This window comes from Rhinolophus hipposideros, assembly GCF_964194185.1.
Source record: "Rhinolophus hipposideros genome assembly, chromosome: 1".
NCBI classification, from domain to species: Eukaryota; Metazoa; Chordata; class Mammalia; order Chiroptera; family Rhinolophidae; genus Rhinolophus; species Rhinolophus hipposideros.
Window position 1 is genome coordinate 52,068,624 of NC_138047.1, and position 21,295 is coordinate 52,089,918.

The 21,295-nt window shown below is 33.7% G+C and overlaps 2 protein-coding genes across 4 annotated transcripts in view; one reads left to right on the forward strand and one right to left on the reverse strand.

Moving 5' to 3' along the window:
- NPFFR2 (neuropeptide FF receptor 2) overlaps positions 1-21,295 on the forward strand; it is a 306,596-nt gene that overhangs the window by 64,433 nt on the left and 220,868 nt on the right. The gene's annotated exons all lie outside the window — the stretch shown is intronic.
- The window catches only part of GC (GC vitamin D binding protein), a 34,406-nt gene that overhangs the window by 1,666 nt on the left and 11,445 nt on the right, over positions 1-21,295 (reverse strand). The window contains exons 1-13 of one of the 3 annotated variants that reach the window (XR_013994103.1): positions 20,599-20,659; positions 20,397-20,466; positions 19,697-19,829; positions 18,339-18,550; positions 16,965-17,097; positions 16,222-16,316; positions 12,914-13,043; positions 11,404-11,606; positions 10,526-10,655; positions 9,978-10,075; positions 7,950-8,082; positions 2,297-2,351; positions 1,976-2,167 (exon numbers count right to left, since the gene is read on the reverse strand). Coding sequence is in view for 2 of the 3 variants with exons in the window: in XM_081061346.1 (XP_080917472.1) it covers positions 2,316-2,351; positions 7,950-8,082; positions 9,978-10,075; positions 10,526-10,655; positions 11,404-11,606; positions 12,914-13,043; positions 16,222-16,316; positions 16,965-17,097; positions 18,339-18,550; positions 19,697-19,829; positions 20,397-20,466 (1,373 nt within the window). In the remaining variant the exon portion in view is untranslated. Of the gene's footprint in view, positions 1-1,975; positions 2,168-2,296; positions 2,352-7,949; positions 8,083-9,977; positions 10,076-10,525; positions 10,656-11,403; positions 11,607-12,913; positions 13,044-16,221; positions 16,317-16,964; positions 17,098-18,338; positions 18,551-19,696; positions 19,830-20,396; positions 20,467-20,598; positions 20,680-21,295 lie in introns of those variants that run through there. The other 2 variants (XM_081061347.1, XM_081061346.1) reach the window with 2 other exon arrangements.

Below are 21,295 nucleotides of genomic sequence, written 5' to 3' on the forward strand. Positions count from 1 at the left end.
CTCGTGAGCAAGGTATAATCAGCTCTTTCAAAACCACATAAATACTCCTAATATAAGAGTGTAGGTAGCCCTTTATCACTATAGATCGTCATTATAATAAAAAGGCAGTGGATAAAATTGACCTCAAGAGTCAATGTATATTGTTGAAATCTATGGAAGGAATATGTGAGTTATTTTAGGACTTCCTTCCAGTTGACCAAAATGCACTTGGGTAGACATACAACTGGGACATGCAAAAATTGCAAGATTAATTAAAGACCATAGAAAAGTATTAACTAACACAGGATAAATGATAAAACATTTCTAAAGAAGATGAAAATAATGACTATGAACCAGGAGAATCAGTATAGTACAATCATCAATCTGTCACTAAAAAAATGGAGTTTACCTATTGACTTAGCTTTAAAAGTATTTCTGAAAGTTGTTAGGTTAAAAAAAAAAAAAAAAAAAAAAAAAAACCTCTTGAAATCCATCAAATAGTGTTGCCTCCCCTTAGCCTGAAAGAATATACATGAAACACGAAGAAAGTGCACTCTGAGCTCCTAAACAATAACATAGTCCAGTGACAACCAATCCAAAGGTGAAATTATCATATAGCTCCCAAACAACCCTGATACTTTTTTTTAAATTAAAGTTTATTGGGGTGATAATACAACCCTGATTCTTATTAAGACTTGAGATATCTTAAAGGGTGGGATGTGAGCTAACTGTTGTGTGTTGAACTGTTTAACTCTAGAGAGATTACATATAGATTGAGGTAAAGGGAGACTGGATTATTTTAAATAACGGAAGGGGAATAGCTTTTCAGTAACAGAGACCAGATGCTATTTTAACTCTGAAAATTTACACTGAAAGTAACTCATATTTCAATTCTTTTCCCCAGAAATTATCCAGAGAATTTACTTTCCCTTTAGACTACATCTACATGATGAAGCACAGGCATATATAGGCAGGGAAACTTGTGTTTTAGATGCATTTTATGAGCAACAGTAATAGAAGCAGCTGCAGCAGGAACAGCTTTGCTAGGATGACTATTATTTTCTAGGTAGTTATAGACATCATCATCTCACCATTAAAACAGTGCTGAGAAGTGGATATTGTCATTTTCTTTTTACAACCCCCCCCCCCAAGCTTTAGGGAATGTAAGTAACTTGCTCAAGTTCACAAAGACAGATAGTTGGAGTAGGGATTCTAATCCAGATCGGGTAATTCCCAGAAAGAGTTTCCTTGATCAGCCCCATCAGAGTGCGTCTGAGTGCTCATTTTCTGTTTTACTGTTTCATAGGATTCAAATAGTCCATCGTTGAAAACCTGAATATGATTGAGTAATTTAATTTTGTTAGTTAATGGCTTTTGTTTCCACATCATTTGGAGGAAAGCTGTTAGTAAATTAGCAAAATAATATTTTTATATCATTGAAAAGCTTTGGCTCAATTAATATCAGATAAACCAAAATCATGGTTTTTACCATTTTTTAATCTCAGAAGTAATACCTTTAAAATAAAGACAAATCTGGAGAGAAAATATTTTTGTCGAAATGTACAGAGTTGAGGTCATCTTCAGTTTAAGGTGTGGAATTCTGTCTACACTGTTTTATGCTCTTAATATCTTGAGACCTTTTAAAATGGGTGAAAATGTAATATCTGAAAGAAGCAAGTGATAATACCATGTTTCCCCCAAAATAACTCTGGTTCTTATACTAATTTTTGCTCCATTAGGGCTTTATTTCAGGGATGTCTTATTTTTTACATACAACAATCTACATTTATTCAAATACAGTCATGTCATCTTCTGGAACATCGTCATAACGTACTAAATGCATCTGTCTGGCTGAGGCTTATTTTTGGGGTAAGTCTTATTTTCGGGGAAACAGAGTATTTCAACAGTATTGCTTTAATTTGAAGAACACCTCTTTCATCCTGAAAACACTACTTTGTTATCTTTAAGACTTGATAGACTCCGTCTTTGAACTCACATTTTTTTTTTTCTATTGAATGCATCAAAATCCCTGCAATGATCTCATGCTGCCATCGTCTTAGATGTAATGTTATGATGGGTGTAGTACCAGGCTGGGGACCAGATTCTAGTCCTAAATGTGTCAGTAGTTGGCTGTATATACCATCCTTGTGTAAGCTCCTTAACTTTTCTAGATGCTTAATATTCTCATCTGTAAAATGAGTTTGGATAGAAAATAGTTAAAATAAATAATTTAAAAGTCTTCTTTTCATTCTATGATTTTTAAAATGATTTTGCACAAAGGTGGATTCTTTGCTGCCTTTGAAAAAACAATACTTACCTAACACAATACACATGCATCAGGACTGCAGGGTATTTTTCATTTCAGCATCAATCTGAAATGAAAAAAGAATATTATATAATTAGTAATGAACTATTTTATTTGTAAACTACCAGGTCATGAAGAAGGTATATAAAATTTGAACCTTGATTACAGGAAAGGATTCTTGTCAAAAGGCAGTTTTATATTGAACTTTTTTTTGGCCATCCTTCACATTTATTTAGTTTTATACTGTCCCTGCCCTTAAAGAGTTTACAGTATTCTAGGGAAAATAGACAAGAAAAACATGACAATAGAGTTAATAAGTGCTAATTATTGGGTGTGCCCAAAATATTAAAGAGCAACAGAAGAGCTTGAGGGCCAGGGAAGGATTGCCAGGGGTGATCTCTGAATTGAATTGAAGCTTGAAGAAAGATATAACCAGGTTATAGCACCTAGAAAGGGCAATACAGGATGAGTCAGCATGTGCAAAAGCCTTAAGGTGAGAGCAAGTTTAATGTACTTGGGAAAACTGCAAGTAGTTCAGGAGAACCAAAGGCAGAGGAACCAGAAAGTGAAAGACCAGGCTGGAGAGGACAGTAAGGGTCCAAACTCTTCCTTCCTGCCTCCCTTCCTCCCTCCCTCCCTCCCTCCTTCCTTTCTTTCTTTTAATAATAAGAAAAGAGGACTTTAATTTAGAAGCAATGGATAACATTAGAGGAATGTATTAACCATTTTGTGTTTTACAAAGGTTATTTTGACATCACTATAGAGATGGGATTGGGTGTGAGGCACTGGGAGAGGATTGGAGATGAGAGATCAATTGGAAGGTTGTAATCTGGGTAAAAGATTGCCACATTTAAGTACTGATAATGTAGAAGAAGGTAGAGGGAGATTGAGGCACATTGAGGAGTTAGAATTGATAGGATTTGGAATTTGATTGGTATATATGGAAAAGAGAAATTAAGGATCACTGTTTTTATCTTGGGCAATGAGTGAATGGTAGTAACAGTCATAAATTTAGGAAATACCAGAGGAGATTTTAAGGGTGAGATTTGGGGCATGTTGAGTTTGAATTTCTTGTGGGACAAGAGCCCTTAATATTTGGATAAAAAGTTCGGTACTGAAGAGAGACATCCTGGCTGACGGTAGAGATTTGGAGATTAAAGGCACGTTCACAGATGAAAACACTCAGGGAAAATGTAATTTCATGGAAAGTGAAGAAGACCATGGAAAAAGCTCTGGAAAACATAGAAATTTAAGAGATGGGTAGAAGAATAGGAAAATATGAACCAGAACGAGAAGCGAAGAATCATAGGAGGATAAAAAGTAGAATATGATAATGGGGTTTAGTAATTATACTGACCTGGTGTCATTTTGCTATTTTAACAATTTTGGACTGTCAATCAAGTTAATAATTTTTTGATATCAATATCTTGCTTTTGTCATTAAATCAGGGCTGAAGTCTGAAAATGACATGGAGAGTAACAGACTCATATGGAATAACCTTATGATTTTCCTAAATCATGTAACCTCAGTATATCTCATCCAACTTACCTGTAAATTGGGAATTAAAATGGTACCTAACATTCAGAATTATTTTAGATTATTCTATAAGAATGTACATATAAGGCTATTACAATTCTACTTAAATAGTATTGGCTTCATAAATGCTAGCTATGACACTGAGAATCATAAAATCTAGATATACTGAGATAACAGACTATAGTGGATATGCTAGCTTTTCCTGAAATACGAGAGAGGAAGAAAGGGAAGGTGGTGGGAGTGGAGGAAGAGGCGGGTCCCCTTTCTTCTCTCTGCCCAGCTTCCACTTGGCTATTTGTGTTTGTCTCTATGGTTTCAAGATTTTAATAATCAATTCCAGCATATAATAATGGCTTTCTAAATACTTTGGAAATCATAGTTGATACCCACTAGCACTCTGTCGGGACATCTTAGAGGAAGCATAATAATGAGTTCTCAGAAGAGGTAGGGATGCCTTACCTGAATGATGGTGGAGAGAAAAAAAAAATCAATTTTGCAACTAAGTTCTTCTGCAGTCAATGGAGCTCAATGGCCTAACAAAATGAACCAATTCTGAGAGTGCAGTGGTGAAACAAACAAAAAAAATTATACTGGTTGTTCTATTTCCTAGTCATTTCAAGATTAGGGTGAGGGTAAGACTAGATTACCATATAATGAAACAAGAATATAATTCAGAAGCCCTTTTGCCACTCTTCCAGTGACTATGCCAAATATATTTAGAATGGCAGGTAGAGATGGTTCCCTGGATATAAATGACTTGGAAGGAATGTAGTAGATGGGCACTACTTTTAAGGAAAAAAATTTCAAGCAAATATAGGACAAGGAGATTTAACAAGAATTACAATCCAAACATTACAGGGTAAATGGGACAAATAAACTAAGCATTGATAATTGAAGTGAATGCTGCTCTAACAGATTTGCCCTGACATGAAATCAGAAAGCAGAGGTGAGCTCATTTACCTAGCTATCAGATCAATGTAGAAAGAATCAAAAAGGCTAATAGAAACACCAGAAGGTCTAATCTTTGAATGGTGTAAATAATCAAATGTCTACAAGTATCTCAAAAACTTCATTCATCTTACTCTTCTTTAGCAATTACTGAAAGATTGGCTACCTGACAGCAGCACTGCAATAAATTTAATGGGTTTAAAGCAAGAAAATAGAAAGTTACAAACCTGCCTTCTCATCATTGTAGTTGAAGATAACAGTTTTTAAATAGCAATATGTTATAATGAAAAATATACTGAAAAACAACTCAAGGAAATGAAAAGCAAGAGGCTTGAAGGAAGGAAGCATGCATTTTGTGAATAAAGCTCAGTTTGTCTTGTATGATGTCAAAAAAGGAAATGTATAGATAAGAGATAAAAGGACTGGGGAAGGATTATAAAAGTGATATTTTAACAGAATGAAAAACAATATTTAAATTTTTTTCCTTTCTAAAAATGCTGAATTAGACCATCAGAGTAAATTCTGCTGGCAGCAAACAACTTCTAGGTAAGATGACTTTATTTTTCTGGAGCAAGGCAATCTAAATTCAGCTGCTATATTACCAAAAGCAAATTGGTAGTTAAAGAAGGAACTGTTAAATTTAATTGTTTAATGGTAAATGTTTTACTGTTGATAATGACCAAAATATCCCAACACTCCAGCTCTTTCATTTTTGTTTGTTTGTTTAAAATGTTACTTAGTTTGAATTTTAATCAAAGATAAACATATATTTCTTAGCAGAATTTAAAGAATAGGCGTTTATTCTACTGTACTCATTTCATCTGGAATTCTGACTTTACAAATTGTTACAAATAGCTTAGCAGTTAGGTTTGGGACTAGAGTGTAAATGTAGAAATTAGAAAAGAAATCAGAATCTCTAAATGTATAAAGAAAAATGGACAAGATGATGTAGCTCGATTTGTCAACCTAATTAAGGCTTTGTTGGCACTATCCAGTAAAATACAAGCAAAACTTCACTAAAACTTTAACAGAATCGCTATGCATAGTTCAAGGCTTTCAAAAATACTTTACACAGGCTAATTTTTAAAAAGTCACTTCAAGTTTAAAAAAACTGCTATCAAGAACAGAGAATGGATATTTTCTAGTTGATAGAGAAAGCCAGACTGGACTCAGCAGAAATCATGAGGCACGAATATCATGGCTTAAATTGTAGAAAAATATTCTCAGAAGTGCAACTATCCTGGCAGTGAAATAGGCTACTTCTAGGAGAAAATAAATTGACTATAGGTATTTAAATAGAGGCTAAATGATATCTGGAAGGAATTGACTGAGTGAAAAATTACACTAGGTGATTTTTATTGTCTTCCCACATTTAAACTTCTGTGATTTTTTTTATTAGGTTCTTAGATATTTTCAGTGTGCCCCTATAGAATAATAATAGAAATAGAAAAATAATAGAACAATAAAATGAAACCTGGCTTTGTTGCTTTTAGGGTTTAATAAATGAATGAAAATTCATTGGAATCTTTGAAGGAAAAATATTCTTTGATTTATAGTAACTTTTATTTGGCATTAAATCATTAGCCTAAGTGGCATTGACTTTTATACTTATAGTTTATTTTATGGACAAAAAAATGATGGGTCAAAATGTATCATAAATGCTACTTTTTCACTAACACATAACGTAATAATAACATCCAGTCAAAACATCTCAGCCACCAACTTAATATCATGAACTTCAGAAAGAGGTGGGCAAAGGAAGAAAATATTTTGATATGACAGAGTTGGTCTTAACCTTCCTCTGTATTCCAGAAATGGAATGGATGAGACAACAGGATTCTTGAAATTGCTACTAATATCTCCAAATAAGCAGTACGGTGAAATAGAGTGTTATCCTTTGTCTCATCTAGATAATTGCATTGACTGCTGGAGTGTAACCAGTCAAATGGAGGATGTGAACAAATGGGATGAATGTATCTGAAAAGGGCCTACCAAACATCTCCCCGTGGTATTTAGGATAGACACTGACTGGGAGGAGGAAATCCTAGTACAAGACATGTTACAAAATGTTAGAGAAAGCACAGATCGGTCTACTCACGATGGAGCCACACAATTGAAGCTGGGCTCTCCTCCTCTCCTTCATACCTTCAGTCAACATAAAGATAGAACACCAAGTACCAGCCTCACACTGTGGTTTTTAGGAGAAAACTAATAGCTCAGATGTGGTGAAAGAGATACACTAATCCGCCTATTATCAGAGAAAATAAAAGGTCTGCCTGGAACTGCACAAGGTAAAAAAAATATAAACGATCTGGCAACTATGTAACTACATTTAAGAGACAGAGGGAAATACAGAGAGGGGGAAAGGAAGAGGAGAGGAGGGAGACAGAAATGTGAGGGAGCCAGGGCCTAAAAGGGCAGGGGGGTCATATTTAAAGAAAGAAGAACCGAAGAACTAACAAATTAGGAGGAGCAGGGAAGGAAATTAGAAAATATTTCACAGTTGGAAGCCAATTGATAGTATTTAAAAGAAAAAAAAGTACAATTGACAATGACTCTAACATTTTAATATTAACATTTTTTTAACTTCTAGAAAGTCACTCATGGTGAAGAAACATTTGTGTGACCTCTACTAATTAAGTTGCATTTTTTTCTTGTGTTACATTAAAGTTAAATTACTTTTATAATTAAGCTAGAAGGTATGGTATAATCCGTTTTTCTAAAAGTATTTCTTTATTAATCTATCCACTAATACCTATGTACATACATATGCATATACATATATAAAATAAAACTTTCATGAAATATTTATCCTCTCTATGTTAGATGGACTAATATTTATAATATTTTTTCTTTCATTTAAAAAAGGTGTTAATAGGTTACAAACTACAGTTTAAAAAACACTGACTGTACTTTGCTGCCTATATTGACATACGCTTTTTTTCTTAAAAGTTTAGAATTTTGTAAATTTTGCAACTACCTTAGTTTGCATTCAAATTAGCATAACATGGAAACAGTCATTTTTTTTTTTCATTGTAAAGACAACATAGTTATAATAGCACCAGGCAAAGACTGCCATGTAATGGCATTTTAATAACAAGAAAGAAAGAAATGAGTAAATCTGAGCACATAAGTCTTTCAAATACTGTGCAGTGATAACTGAAGAGTCAAATGTTCTTACCTCAGAATCACAGTACAGGGGAGGTGAGTTTATAGAACAGCATTTGGAGGCAAAATCTGAGCGCCTGCCAACCAGCTCTTCGAGTTCTGTGTCTGTGGCGTCAGGCAATTTTGTTCTTAATCGTTCTGCTAGTCTGAAAGACCATTTTTTGTAAGGTTTTATTAGATGTACTTTGTAAACATTTCTAATGGAAAATGATAGCCATTTCAAATATTTTACAATAAAAAAATGAAAATAGAAATACTTGTCCCTCAAGAAAATTCTATATATCTGTGGAACAATTTTTAGTGACTCAATTTGAGATTGGAAAGTGAAATCTATACTTCTTTTAGGATCATGAAAGTAAACATAAATTGCTGTTGTATTTGAATTCCCTTTGATTTGCTCAATTATATCAACTTGGATAACTTCCTCTTATATTTTCCTTGACCTCTCATCTTCTCTCCAGTTTTAAATTTCAAGTACCTTAAAAACTGTTTCCCTTACAGAAAGTCATGCTACTGTAATAATTTTTCTTTTCTCTCACATTTTGTACAAATTTCCCCTCAGTTTGTCTACTTCTCACCTAGCTATGCTGGAAAATGCATTTCAAGTTTAGGAACATTTGGTTCTTGTTTTTGGTTCTACTGTTTACAGCACTCCATATCACTTTCAATGCGGTGCTAGGATTTAAATTATCTTGATTCTTCCTTAGATTGAACTGTCTGTGATCTTAGTAACTCTCTACCCTCATGGTGGACAACTCAGCCTGGTTTTATGACTTTCTCCAAGAATATTTGCCAGCCAAGTAGAAGGCAATGGGAGGCAGAAGAGATCCAGATTTATCTAGCATTGGGATTGGCAAGATGGATGCTGGGAAGGGACAAGAGGGTCAGGGGGACTAGTTTGCACCTAAAGCATTATTGAAATGAGTCCGTTCCAGCTGGGAGAGGAGGCGGGTAAGACCAGAAGGAACTCACAGGAACGGTGGAAAAGGGGATGGTGGGATTTCAAATACATAGATGAATAGTCTCAATCTTCTCTAATTTCACAACCCTAACCGTGAATTCTAGTATATGTTCATCTGGAATAGAGATTATATCAATTATCACTTAATTGCCCCATGTAATTCTGGAGTTTAAAACTGTTGGTAGAGAACTTAATCTTGCATCATCTGTTTAACATTCTTCTATACTACTTCTGTAATGTATTGACTAACAGTTTTCTGATAACTGGTAAATGACAATTTTGAACTTAAGGCTTTCACAGTTTTCATTTTCTTTAACAGCTTTGCTAAGGTTGACTTCATGGGGGTCATTGAAAGAGGTGATTTGGGGATTCTTTAGAAAGGTCCTTTTGTGGAGTTCTATTTGTTCTTGAGGCCTGTGTTGTTCAAGATGATATGATATGGATCTAACACATTTACTTAATGAGATGGAGAATGACATGGTCTTTTCAACAGAGACATTTTCCAGGAACCCAGTAAAACTACTTTCCTTCTTATGGCCTATTTAAGACCGTTTTGTAAAGAAATACTTTCTTCTCTTAACTGAGAAAAATGACTATTGACAACATTATAGATGGTCAATTAACATTTGTTTTCAGGTTTATAGAGAATGCTTACCGGTGATGGGTAATACTATTCTTAATTAAAGTTTGGGTGCTTTTCTCAGACAATATGCCATTAAGTTAGAAAACATTTTCCAGCAGTTTTATAGTTTCTCAATTATGTATATTGACATCTAAAGATTGATAAACAATGGACTAATTTTTTAAAAATCAATTTATAAATTACAAGTCTCTTGTAATTTATATTTTTGTGGCTGTGTTCTAATTTATCTCTCACCTGATATATATGACTCCCTCCACCCCGAAAACGGTTTCTTCTTACAGATACTAGATTCTAACAACTTTTTAAACTTTCTTTTAATTGAATCTCTTTTTATATTGTTCACTTAGCATATTTTAAGTCTTCAGCTATGTTTTCAAATCACAATATTGGGGTAATATTGATAAATCTGGAGGATATGGCTAGAACGGTTCCCTTACTTTTTCTTGTACTCAGTAAATGTGTTTTCTGAATAATCTGCACAAAGTTCTTGTCCCTTGTCAATGAAAGAAGATAGCTCCTTCTTCAGTTGAGGGACCTGTAAGAAAATAATAATTACATTAAAAAATATTTGTCTTAACGCTGTTTCAAGAGGCATCAAATCAGAATTGCATGTAACGTGTCAGTATGAGTGTTTAATCTACACTAGACATTGGCAAGCATTTTCTGTGTAAGGCCAGATAGTAAATATTTTAGGCTTTTTTGAAGGCTTTTTTTGTAGTTTCTGTTGTAACCATTCAACTTTGCCATTATGGCACAAAAGCAGCCATGAACAGTGAGCATGGCTTATATATGAACACTGATATTTGAATTTCATATGATTTTAATGTGAAAAGTTAGTCATTTTTAAAAGCCATTTAAAAATATAAGACTATTTTAGCTCATAGGCCATAGAAAAACAAGCACCAGTCCAGATGTGGCCTATTAGCTATACTTTGCCAACCTATGTTCTAGACCAGGGTGGAGGAAGAAATCTAGCCAATTGTACCTTAGCATTAAAACAGGCAGTAGAATCTTCAGAGTCACAGCATTCTTGAAGGCTTTTTGAGGTTTGCTCAAGTATTTTACTGAGAAAGACTTCTGGAACATGAGTCCTCCTACTTAGTTCAAATGTATACCTAGCATGAGAGAGAAAGAAGATGATACACTTTAACATGCATGGATATATTTGTGTATATGTGTCATGGTTTGAAATTTGACATCTATAACAAAGGCAGGGCAACTGGTTGATTTCTACATCTTTAATTAAAAACAAAAGATTTAGCTACAACTGAATCCAAATCAACATGTTTAGGATTAAAAATAATATCCTCATTGAAATCCAAATTATTAATAGTTGTTTTGAGGTTATTGTGACTAGTTAGTACTGAATTAAAGCTCTGTATATACTATATATACATTTATATACTATATTATATGGAGTTAATTGTATTATTGTTACACCAAAGACAGTTTCATATGCATTTGAAGTAGACGTACTCAGTAGGTACTTTAAATGGCTTTTCTGTGCAAATAGATCTGTGTAAATTCTTCGATTGTCTTATCCCATTGTTCTCTATGCATTTATAAAAACAATGAGTATTAATTCAAATATAGAGTTTCAATACAGTCTAAATTCTGTTCTATGATATTGATAAATTATATTCTGACTTGTTAATTCAACCTACTTGCAAAATATTTTTATGCCATAAGTATGCATATACTACTCATAGTGTATGCAACCAATAGTTTATTTATCTTAATTCTTTTCTTAGTTGGTTGAAACCAGATAAAGGTTTAGCATTTCTTCCCCATCTAATTTCTTTGTTGTTTAATGCTAGTGAATATCAATACTGTCAAGAAAAAAATTTGATCAGCTCTACTTACTTATCCATGGCTTCGGTGTTTTCTTTACCACACACATTTTTACTTGTGGGCAGCTCAACTTCCGGCAGCTCAAGTGGTTGAGCAGCTGGTGTGAAGTAAGCACACATAAAAATGTCCATGGGTGTTTTCTCCTGACAACAGTCTTTGAACTTAGTATTCTTTGTGGATAAGTTGTCACAGATTTTTACTGTGTGTTCAGGCAGCTACAAAAGTAATTGTGATTTTGTGCATTGTTAGTTTTTTGGTAGGTCCAATTAAAAGTAAGGAAGGTTCCTTTAAAGAGGTAATTCAGTTAAAATGAGGCCTTTAGGGTGGCCCTAATCCAATATGACTGATAATCTTATTAAGAAAAAAATTTGGACCTGAATAGTTACAGAGGGAAGACCATGTGAAGACACAGAGAAGATGACCATCTACAAGCCAAGGAGAGAGGCTTCAGAAGAAATCAATACTGCTGGCACTTTGATCTTGGACTTCTAGCTTCCAGAACTGTGAGAAAATAAATTTCTGTTGTTTAATCCAAAAAAAAAAAAAAAATTGGAAGGTTTACATAGGCTTACCAGCCCTGGCGAGGTATATATAAAAGTCAGTGTGAATGTTCTTAGGAAGCAAATTGGTAGAATATTTTTGGAGAGAAATTTGATAATATGTATGAAAAGCCCTAAAACATACAATTTGACTTTCAAGAATTTATCCTCAGAAAATAATTATGGTAAAGGGAAGATTTAGTTATAAGGCTATTAAGAGCAACATGGCTTATAATACAAACACCAAAATAACCTAAACCCAAAAATAGAGGACTAGTTAAATAAAATATGGTAGATAGTTGCAGTATATGCAATAGATATATACAGTAGAGTCCTACTAGCCATTATAACTCAGGTTGTAGAAAAACACCTATTAATGCAGACATACATTCTTAATGGTAAAAGACCAGGCATCATCATATATCTATTCCTAAAGAGGTCCACAGAGTTGGAGAGTGACAGATGTTGGAAAAAATTGGGATGAACATCAAATTATAACAGGTAGAATAAAAACAATAGTAGCTTCTAATAGTATAATGGTTGCAGTCTTGTCTAATATAACTTTACTAGCTGATGATGAGAATTATATGTATCTGTACTAATACTATTGAGCATATGTAATATGGCTAGTGTGACGGAAGAACCAAAGTTTAAATTTTATTTCAGTTTAATTATAATTAACTTAAATAACCACACACAGCTACTGGATACCGTATTGGGCTCTGTAGGTGGACTGAGTCCTTGGGAATCAGATAATCTTGTCCTTATGTGTGAGCTTTGCCACTTACTGGTTGTGTGACTTAAAAATGATTGACCCTGGCTAATCTGTTTCTTCATCTGTAAAGTGGAGTTCACAAGATAGTTATAGTTCATAGGGTACATGTGAGGATCATTGAGATGATGCATTTAAAAACCAGCTTAGGACAGTGCCTGCCACGTAGTGCATGGCACTTGATGATAGTGATGGTGATGAATTCTCTTACCTCCTTGGCCATGCAGTCCTCAGAGGTCGACTCACAGCACTTGGAGAGGATTGTAGTAACATCTTCAGCTAGTGGCAAAACATCCTCCAGATTAGCAGTAGGTGCTTTTTGGGATAATTTTATGAGATGGCTAAACAGTTAAAAAAGAATTTGTTAGCTTACCCAGATTCTTAGTTTTCTTGGTTTCATTATGAGCACACAGTCTGGAGGAATGATATCACAGTTTCCAGCAGCTACATGGAGCACATCTGCTCCATGCACATATGTGATGGATCCTATGTGCTGAATCTGCTACTCGGAATTTAATCATCCCCAATGAATCTTTTCAAATTTTCAGTATTCATATACAGCTTCTCTCCTGGCCAGATCTACATAGTTGAAGCATACTTTTAAAATGTTAGATCTAAAATGGTACTAAAGAAAGCACTAATGTCTCTCTAAGGCCTATCATAAGGCCAATGTTGTTTTGGGGGCTTGTCACAGTCATACATGTTTTTGTAAGTTCATTTAGAAACTACAGTACAAATAAAATAAAAGAAGTAATGGAGATGTACAACCCTAGACCACTGAGTTAATAGATGTTGATATTTTGGTGTGAAACCCTCAGTATTTTATGATTTACAATGTATTAAGTATTTTATAAGGGATTGTGCTCTAAAAACTATTGACATGTTTACCTTTCACTTATACCTTTCACTATATCAGGAATCATTTCTATATTATTAAATATTCTTTATTGTGGTTAAAAACATATAACATTATATTTTATTAGCTTAACCATTTTTATGTGTACAGTTCAATAATGTTAAGTAAATTCATGTTGTTGTAACACATCAATAGAACTTTTTTGTCCTATAAAACTGAAACCCTATGCCCATTAAACACTGATTTGCAACCCCACCCACATTGCAACCACATTTTTATTTTCTGTTTTAATGATTTTTACTACTTTAGATACCCCATATGACTGGCATCGTACAGTATTTGTCCTTTTGTGACTGTATTTTGCTTCGCATAAGGTCCTCAAGGTTTATTCAAGTTCTGGTATGTGATAGAATTTTCTTTTCTTTAAGGCTGCATAATATTCTTTTTTAAATCCTTTATCAGGAGTTTATTTTTTAATCCAATTTATGGGGATAACTGATTAATAAATCATATAGGTTGAAAATGTACAATTCTGTATTACATCATGTGTATATTGCATTGTGTGCTCACTACCCAGTGTCAGTTCTCCTTCCATCACAGTACATTTGACCCCCTTTACCCTTTTCTACCACCTCCCTTTCCCCTTACCCTCTGGTAACGACTAGACTGCTATCTGTGTTTGAGTTTTTGTTTCTTTGTTTGTCTTGTTGTTTTCAGTTTTATATGCCACATGAGTAAAATCATATGGTTTTCAACTTTTTCTATCTGATTTATTTCACTTAGCATGATGCAAATGGCAGTATTTCATCTTTTCTTATGGCTGAGTATTTTTGCTTTTGTTGCCTATGCTTTGGTGTTAATTCCAAGAAATCATTGCCAAATCCAATGCCCGGAAACTTTTCCCTTATGTTTTCTTCTGGAAGTTTTATAGTTTTAGGTCTAATGTTTAGGTCTTTAATCTATTTACATAATATATTTTAAGTTAATTGTAATATATGGTATAAAGTAAGGATTCAACTTTATTCTTTTACAAGTTGATATCAATTTTTGGAGCACCATTTGTTGAAGAGACTGTCCTTTTTCCATTGTGTATTCTCATCATCCTTGTCAAAAATCATTTGACCGAATATATAAGGGTTTATTTCTGAGCTCTCTGTTCTGTTCCCTTGGTCTGTATATCTTTTTATGATAGTGTCACAGCATCTTTATTATTGTTACTTTGTAATATGTTTTGAAATTAGAAAATATGAGGCCTCTAAATTTGATCTTCTTTTCCAAGATTGTTTTGGCAATATGGAGTCCCTTGATATTCTATATGAATTTAGGATGCTGTTTTTCTATTTCTGCAAAAACGTGCCATTGGAATATTAATAGGAATTGCATTGAATCTGTACATTGCTTTGGATAGTATAGACCTTCAACAATACTAATTCTTCCAACCCATGAGCATGGAATGTTTTCCTCTTTATTTTGTATCTTCAATTTCTTTTGTCAATATTTTATAGTTTTCATTAAATATTCCTTTACAATATAATTATAACAAACCATGGCATTCTTTCATATGATATACCATAATTGATTTAAGTATGCTGTATTCTAGGGACACTTAGGAAGTCTCTAATTTTTTCACATTTAAAAAAAAGAGCAGCAATATTTATAGCTAAATCTTTCTTCACACTCAGTGCTATATTTCCTTGGGGTAAATTCCTGGACCCTATTGCAAGTATAATATATCTATCTGTCTGTTTATCTATCATCTATCTATCTATCTATCTATCTATCTATCATCTATCTATCTATATATATGTAGTGGTTTTATATTATAAATTCTTATGCTCTACTTGACAACTACACTCTCTTAATGCAAAAGTAAAACTAAAGTGAAGGTCTAGTGAAAATGCCACTTTGTCTTAAAACTACTCAGACGGAAGATTATTTTTAAAGGACTAATGAAAGTAGTTTCTATTCCCATTAGGGAAGCTTAGGATCTGGTGCCAACATGAAAAAGATTCTTTATTCCCATCAAACAAAAAAGTTTGTAGAGTAGAAGGAGATAAAGGACTATAAATAGTGAAAAGATAAAGCTGGCAATCTAGATGTCTGAAGAGATTTGAGAGAAGTATTAACATAGAAACTGTCAGAAGCAAAATATGGCATTAAGAGTAGCCATACAAAAATCAAAGAGAAGGTTACAAGTAGAGTAGCTAAATAATTAGTATAAATTCACAAAACTTAAGAGAGATATATATTATATAGCACAAAGCTTCATATAACAAATGAGAATCCAGAAAGTCTCATCTAAAAAGAAATGGGCAAAGCAAATAATAGGTGATAAACAAAAAACAATTTGCTCTTGTATTTGTGATATACTCATATGCTAATATGAATGTTGAAGAAATTATTTCTAGTGGTCTACCAGTTTTCTGCATGAGTATATGGAAAAGGTTGATTTAAAAACAAACTTATGTTTTGCAACATAACATCCCTTATTCATATTCTGTGTAGAGAAAACAGAAGAACTGGGCCATATATTTGGAAATCATTGAAGCATAAGACTACAATTAATATCTTCTATTACAAACATTTTCTTAGAGAATCCTAACATTATGAATAGATAGTACAGAATCAAACAGCTAACCATAGTAACGGTACTTAATCTTTACCTGAGCCTTGATTTCTCCTTTCCATAAGCCGCATATTGTGAACAGATTCTATTTGACATAGTGGTGAGAAGCGATAAATGTTTAATCTGGAGTCTCTAGGAAACAAGTTAAAGAATCTCATTAGATGGTTAAGTTCCATTGAAAGCGGTGTGCAGGAATTGCAAAATGACCCTATTAATATCATGACTTTTAAAATATTTTATTTTAATTAAAAAATTATTTTTCAATTAATATTGACAACAGTATTATATTAGTTTCATGTGTACAAAACTACGTAGTGATTAGACATTTATATATCTCACAAAGTGATCACGCCAATAAGCCTGTCACCCATATGACACTGTACATAGTCATTACAATATTATTGACTGTATGTATGCCCTCTGCTGGTAGGTGTTGGGCTTATCGAGGGAATCACCTTATAAATTTATATAAATGTCTAACCACTAGTCTACACCTGAAACTAATATAATATTGAATGTCAATTACTATTGAAAAAAATAGTCACAGGGATGTAAAATATCATGACTTTTTTTGATGACTACAAAACCGAATCCTGACCAAAGAAATTTATTGATATTTCTTTCCCAGAGGTGGCGGTATGTTTTTCCAATTAACAAAATGCAAAAGAGGCATGTTAGAAACCTACTGATTCCAGAATCTGAACTTCTACCATTTAAAAATAGGAATAGCATTAATAAAAGGAAAAAAAATAATGTAACTATGTAATAAATGACACCTACCTCTTTCAAAAAGCATATGGTTGGGCTCCGTGAAGTACAACAGGATCCTACCATAGACAGGTAACTCTTGGTGTAACTGACTAAAAGCGACAGAGGAGCTTGGCCGTAATTAATGGAATATTCATACATAAATCTGTGGAGAAGAAAATTAGTAGAATTTGTCAAAACATTTCTAGGAAAAAAAAATCTTTTTCATAAGCATTTTGATGGAGAAAGGATGCATGTTAAGTTAGTTTCTAGTTTTAGTATGTAAAAAACACTATGGATTTACAGAAAAGGTTATAATACCAGTCACTTTTAATCAATATTTTCATTAAATAAAAATAGGTTCTTTCCTAAATTTCCATGTGAATTGCTTGAGAGGAAGGCCATTTTTACCTTTATTAGCTTAGTGTCTCAGGTGCATGCCTATGGTAGCTGTTTATCAAAATTGATTGATCTAATTAAAATAATGTAATTAATGAATTTACCTTTCATTATCCACCTTAGTTTACTGTTCTAGACAATTGCTAGGTGTAGGTTTATTTATCGAAATCATTTAATTTTGTAGGAGCATAAGCCCCTAAGGGCCTAAAAGAGGCTCTGAAATCTTGGGCAAAATCCTGTCTGAAAATTTGCAAGATTAGGCAAACCAATGAATTTTTGTAAAATTGTGACCTTGATTTCATACTTTTAAAGGCAGTTTGAATGACATTTTATATATATGTATACACACACACACACACACACACACACACACACAGAAAAACACAAATATACATATTTGTGTGTGTATATATATATATATATATATATATATATTTCCATTATCATTGAATCCCCCCCATTTTTTTGATTTCTAAGACTAATATAAAGAAGCAATAAATAATGTGGCTTCTGATGAATGTTACATAATGAGAAAGTCAAAGTAATATGTTTACTTATATAGTACATGTGTCAACTTCACAACTATTTCTGGGGATGTACTGTAGGAATAAGGAAAAAAAATATTTCTTATGCTTTCCTGGAAATTAAGTATTAAAAATGTACACAGCAATAAAATTCTATCAGATGGAGTATGGAAAGATCCCTAGCTTAAGGGGAGCTGCCAAACATTTGAAAATATGTCATGAGGACAGGGAATCCCAGTAATTTCGCTTTAGTAAATAGATAGGGCAAGTCGGGAGTTTGGGAAAGTTGATTTCATCTCTGTCTCAGAAAGCCATTTACAATAATCAGGAATGACAGAGATGGGCTGTCTTGAGTGAAAGCCAAGTTATTTTTATTGAAAGTTGTCAAGATTGCTGTAGAAGAGGTGTCTGTATAGAATAGGTGGTTATTAGATACATTTCTGATATTTCAGCCCCTAAAGTTCTACTCATGAAAGCAGCTTACTGGTCAGCAAATTCCTTGGGATCTTTCCTGAATGCCTCACAGATTTCATCATTAGTTGGCTCTATGTAGGTTGGAAATTCTTGTGGCTGGTGCTTCAGGGCAGCCATACAGAGTTTCTTTTCGAGGCCCTCTTTGGTGCAGCACTCAGAGGTTCCTGGGTGCTCAGGGAATGGAGAGTCACTTTCACAGGACCTAGCAGACAATGCTGAGGTCTAGAATGAGAGAAGAAAAGCAAATAAACTCAATATGTATACAATTTCCAGGTTTGTAGTTCTCCATTCAGTGTAACATCTTTAGTCTTAAATTTTAAAGTTCTCATTAGTAACAACTGTCTATACCAAGGTTCATGAAATGATTTGTCAACATGGCAAGTAGCATAATCATAGTTATAGGAAAGTACAAGGTCTTATATTAATAAATGACTTTCCTCAGAGTAGGATGAAAATAGAACCTTTATTAATAAATGGACTGTTTTTGATTGTAGCCATTACAAGCATTATTCTCTAGCCCAGGGCATCTCCACGGGGATATTACTGTCTCTGAGGATAAAGGAGGTCATTTTAAAAACCTGGGATCTGATCCCCTACCTGCTTTCTGCTGCAAATACCTCATAGAGACTGAGGATCTACCTCTGCCCTCCCCCTTTCCCTTTATTAAGGGAGCTAACTCTTAACTCTTGCCTGCTTTAGTCTTTTACATTGGTTTGCATTCTTTTACTGAGTGGTTCTTGAGTCTGCTTTTGCGTCAGAATCTCTCATAGTGTGGATAAAAATAGAAATGTGTGGGCTGCACAGTGCAGAAAATCTGATTCAATAGGTTGAAGATGAAGCCTGACAATGTTTTTCCCCCAAGCCCCAAAGCTTATTCTAATGTTTACCCTGGGTTGAAAACCACTGGTAGAACTTAATCTACTGCCTCAACACTAATACACTGATACACGTGAGCAGACTAAGCCTATGGTAAGTGTGCCACCAACGTAACAGTAGCAACAAAATGTTCTTTTCAGAAAGAATTTAGAATAAAAGTGTAAACTAGACATAGTCATCATGGAAAAAATTGTTTTGCGATTTACATGGGAAAAAGAAGTCTCACATCTTTAGATTTATTTTACATGTTAGTTGTTACCTTTTTAAGGACAAACTTCTAAAGGTCTTTTCTAGCAATGAAGAAAAACAACATAAAGAATTAGTTATATAAACTAAAAGTAAACATCTTCTCATCTCCCACATCTACCTTCATAATTCCCCCAAAATTGGAGTAGATGGAGTTGCTGACTAGGATTTCCCCAAGACATGGCATAAAGGACTGTCTTGACTTCCTTCTATGGGCCACCACATGGCCAGGCCAAGTAAACTTACCCTGTCATCATAGCAGTCAGGGTCAGCCCCGTCAGCACAGCAGGCTTCTGTCAAGGAGACAACTTCCTTCACAAGATGACTGATCTGTTCAAATGTGCCACTTGGAAATTTTCTGCTGTATAGGACCATTGATCTGAGGGGAAATATAAAGTCAATATATTAATTAGAATTAAATTAAGGTTTTTTCACATGTGCACAGGTGAAAATATAAAATTCATTCAGTTTTTTAAAGGATCAATGCACACATTTTCTCGACTCCTGAAAAGAATATAAGGCTGCCTTTAAAATCAATTTTTGTCCTAAGTAAATTTACCTTGTAAAGCAGAAGTTGGACTTGAGGGTTCCATTGAGCTAGCCTCATGTTCTTTCCTCTCTTAAGCCTCCCCAAATGAACCTGTTCTGTACCTTGTTGCCTTTGTTTGCCAGTCCTAGCATGTACTATTTGCATTTTAATTTACCTTAGAAAACTATGCTTACTTATACTCTTTCAACTCATTCCTAAACGTACTGGTAACAAATTCTTAGACCATAGTAACAACAGTTCACCTGGAATCTTTGGATGTCCTCCATTTGCCTGGGCTCTATCCTCTTAATCTTAGCAGAGATCAGTTCAGCTCTTCATGCTGAACTAAAGTTACCTCACACACACTTTCATTCAAGGTCAAGTAACCAAGAGAGTGAGTGAATACCTCATACTTACAAAGATGTGAAGTCATCTTTTCCCAGACTGGTGAGTTCCTTGCAGACTTTATCCTTCTCATAATCTCGTCCTAGGAACCAAAAAATAGAAAATTTTGTATTTATTCCCTTTTAATGAATGTTACATTAAATACATATGTATAAAGGAATCCTTTACATGACTTTTCTGTAGTGAAAGTAGCATTTTCTCAATAGCTATATACCATTCCATAAAGCTAATAGTCAATGGAGTACAGAAAACCACTTGCAACAAGCCTCTGTTATGTCTGAGAACCTTCACATCTAGCACACTTTCTGGAATTTATTGACTAGTTTACAAGGTTGAATATTGTCTGTTTCAAAAGGTCAAAATAAGGCAGAAAATTTCCATTAATTATTAATGGCATTCTGTGGGATTGGTGATTAGGACATAGAAGGGAAGAATTTAAGGTAGAGCTGTCCCCTGTAACATTAGGATGTCAATAGAGTTGTTTTATGTTGTTCTTAAGGTAGAGCTAGGAAAAATGGCTGCCAATAGATTTTGGTTCAATGTGAGAACTTTACTGTCACCATGATTAAATAATATCTGAAATGATAAACAGCTTGAAGAAGTGAGTTTGTTTTGTTACTGGAAATGTTCAAATGGGTTTAAATAATCATATATTAAAGACTCCTGATTTTAGTACAAGATTGTATCTTCTTGATCTTTAAGATCACTTACAAGGGATTGTAAAATAATCTCTTTTAGAAGTAGTAAGAAATTATATGGAATATTTTTTTTCCCCAAAGCTTACTGTGTTTACAAAAAATAGCTCTAATAAGAATCTCTTTCTGTTTTTAATGTATAGGAACTAACTTTGTTTAATAAAATCTCCCTATTAAAGTTCAAAGATTATTTTTGTTAATACTTTTGATTGTAAC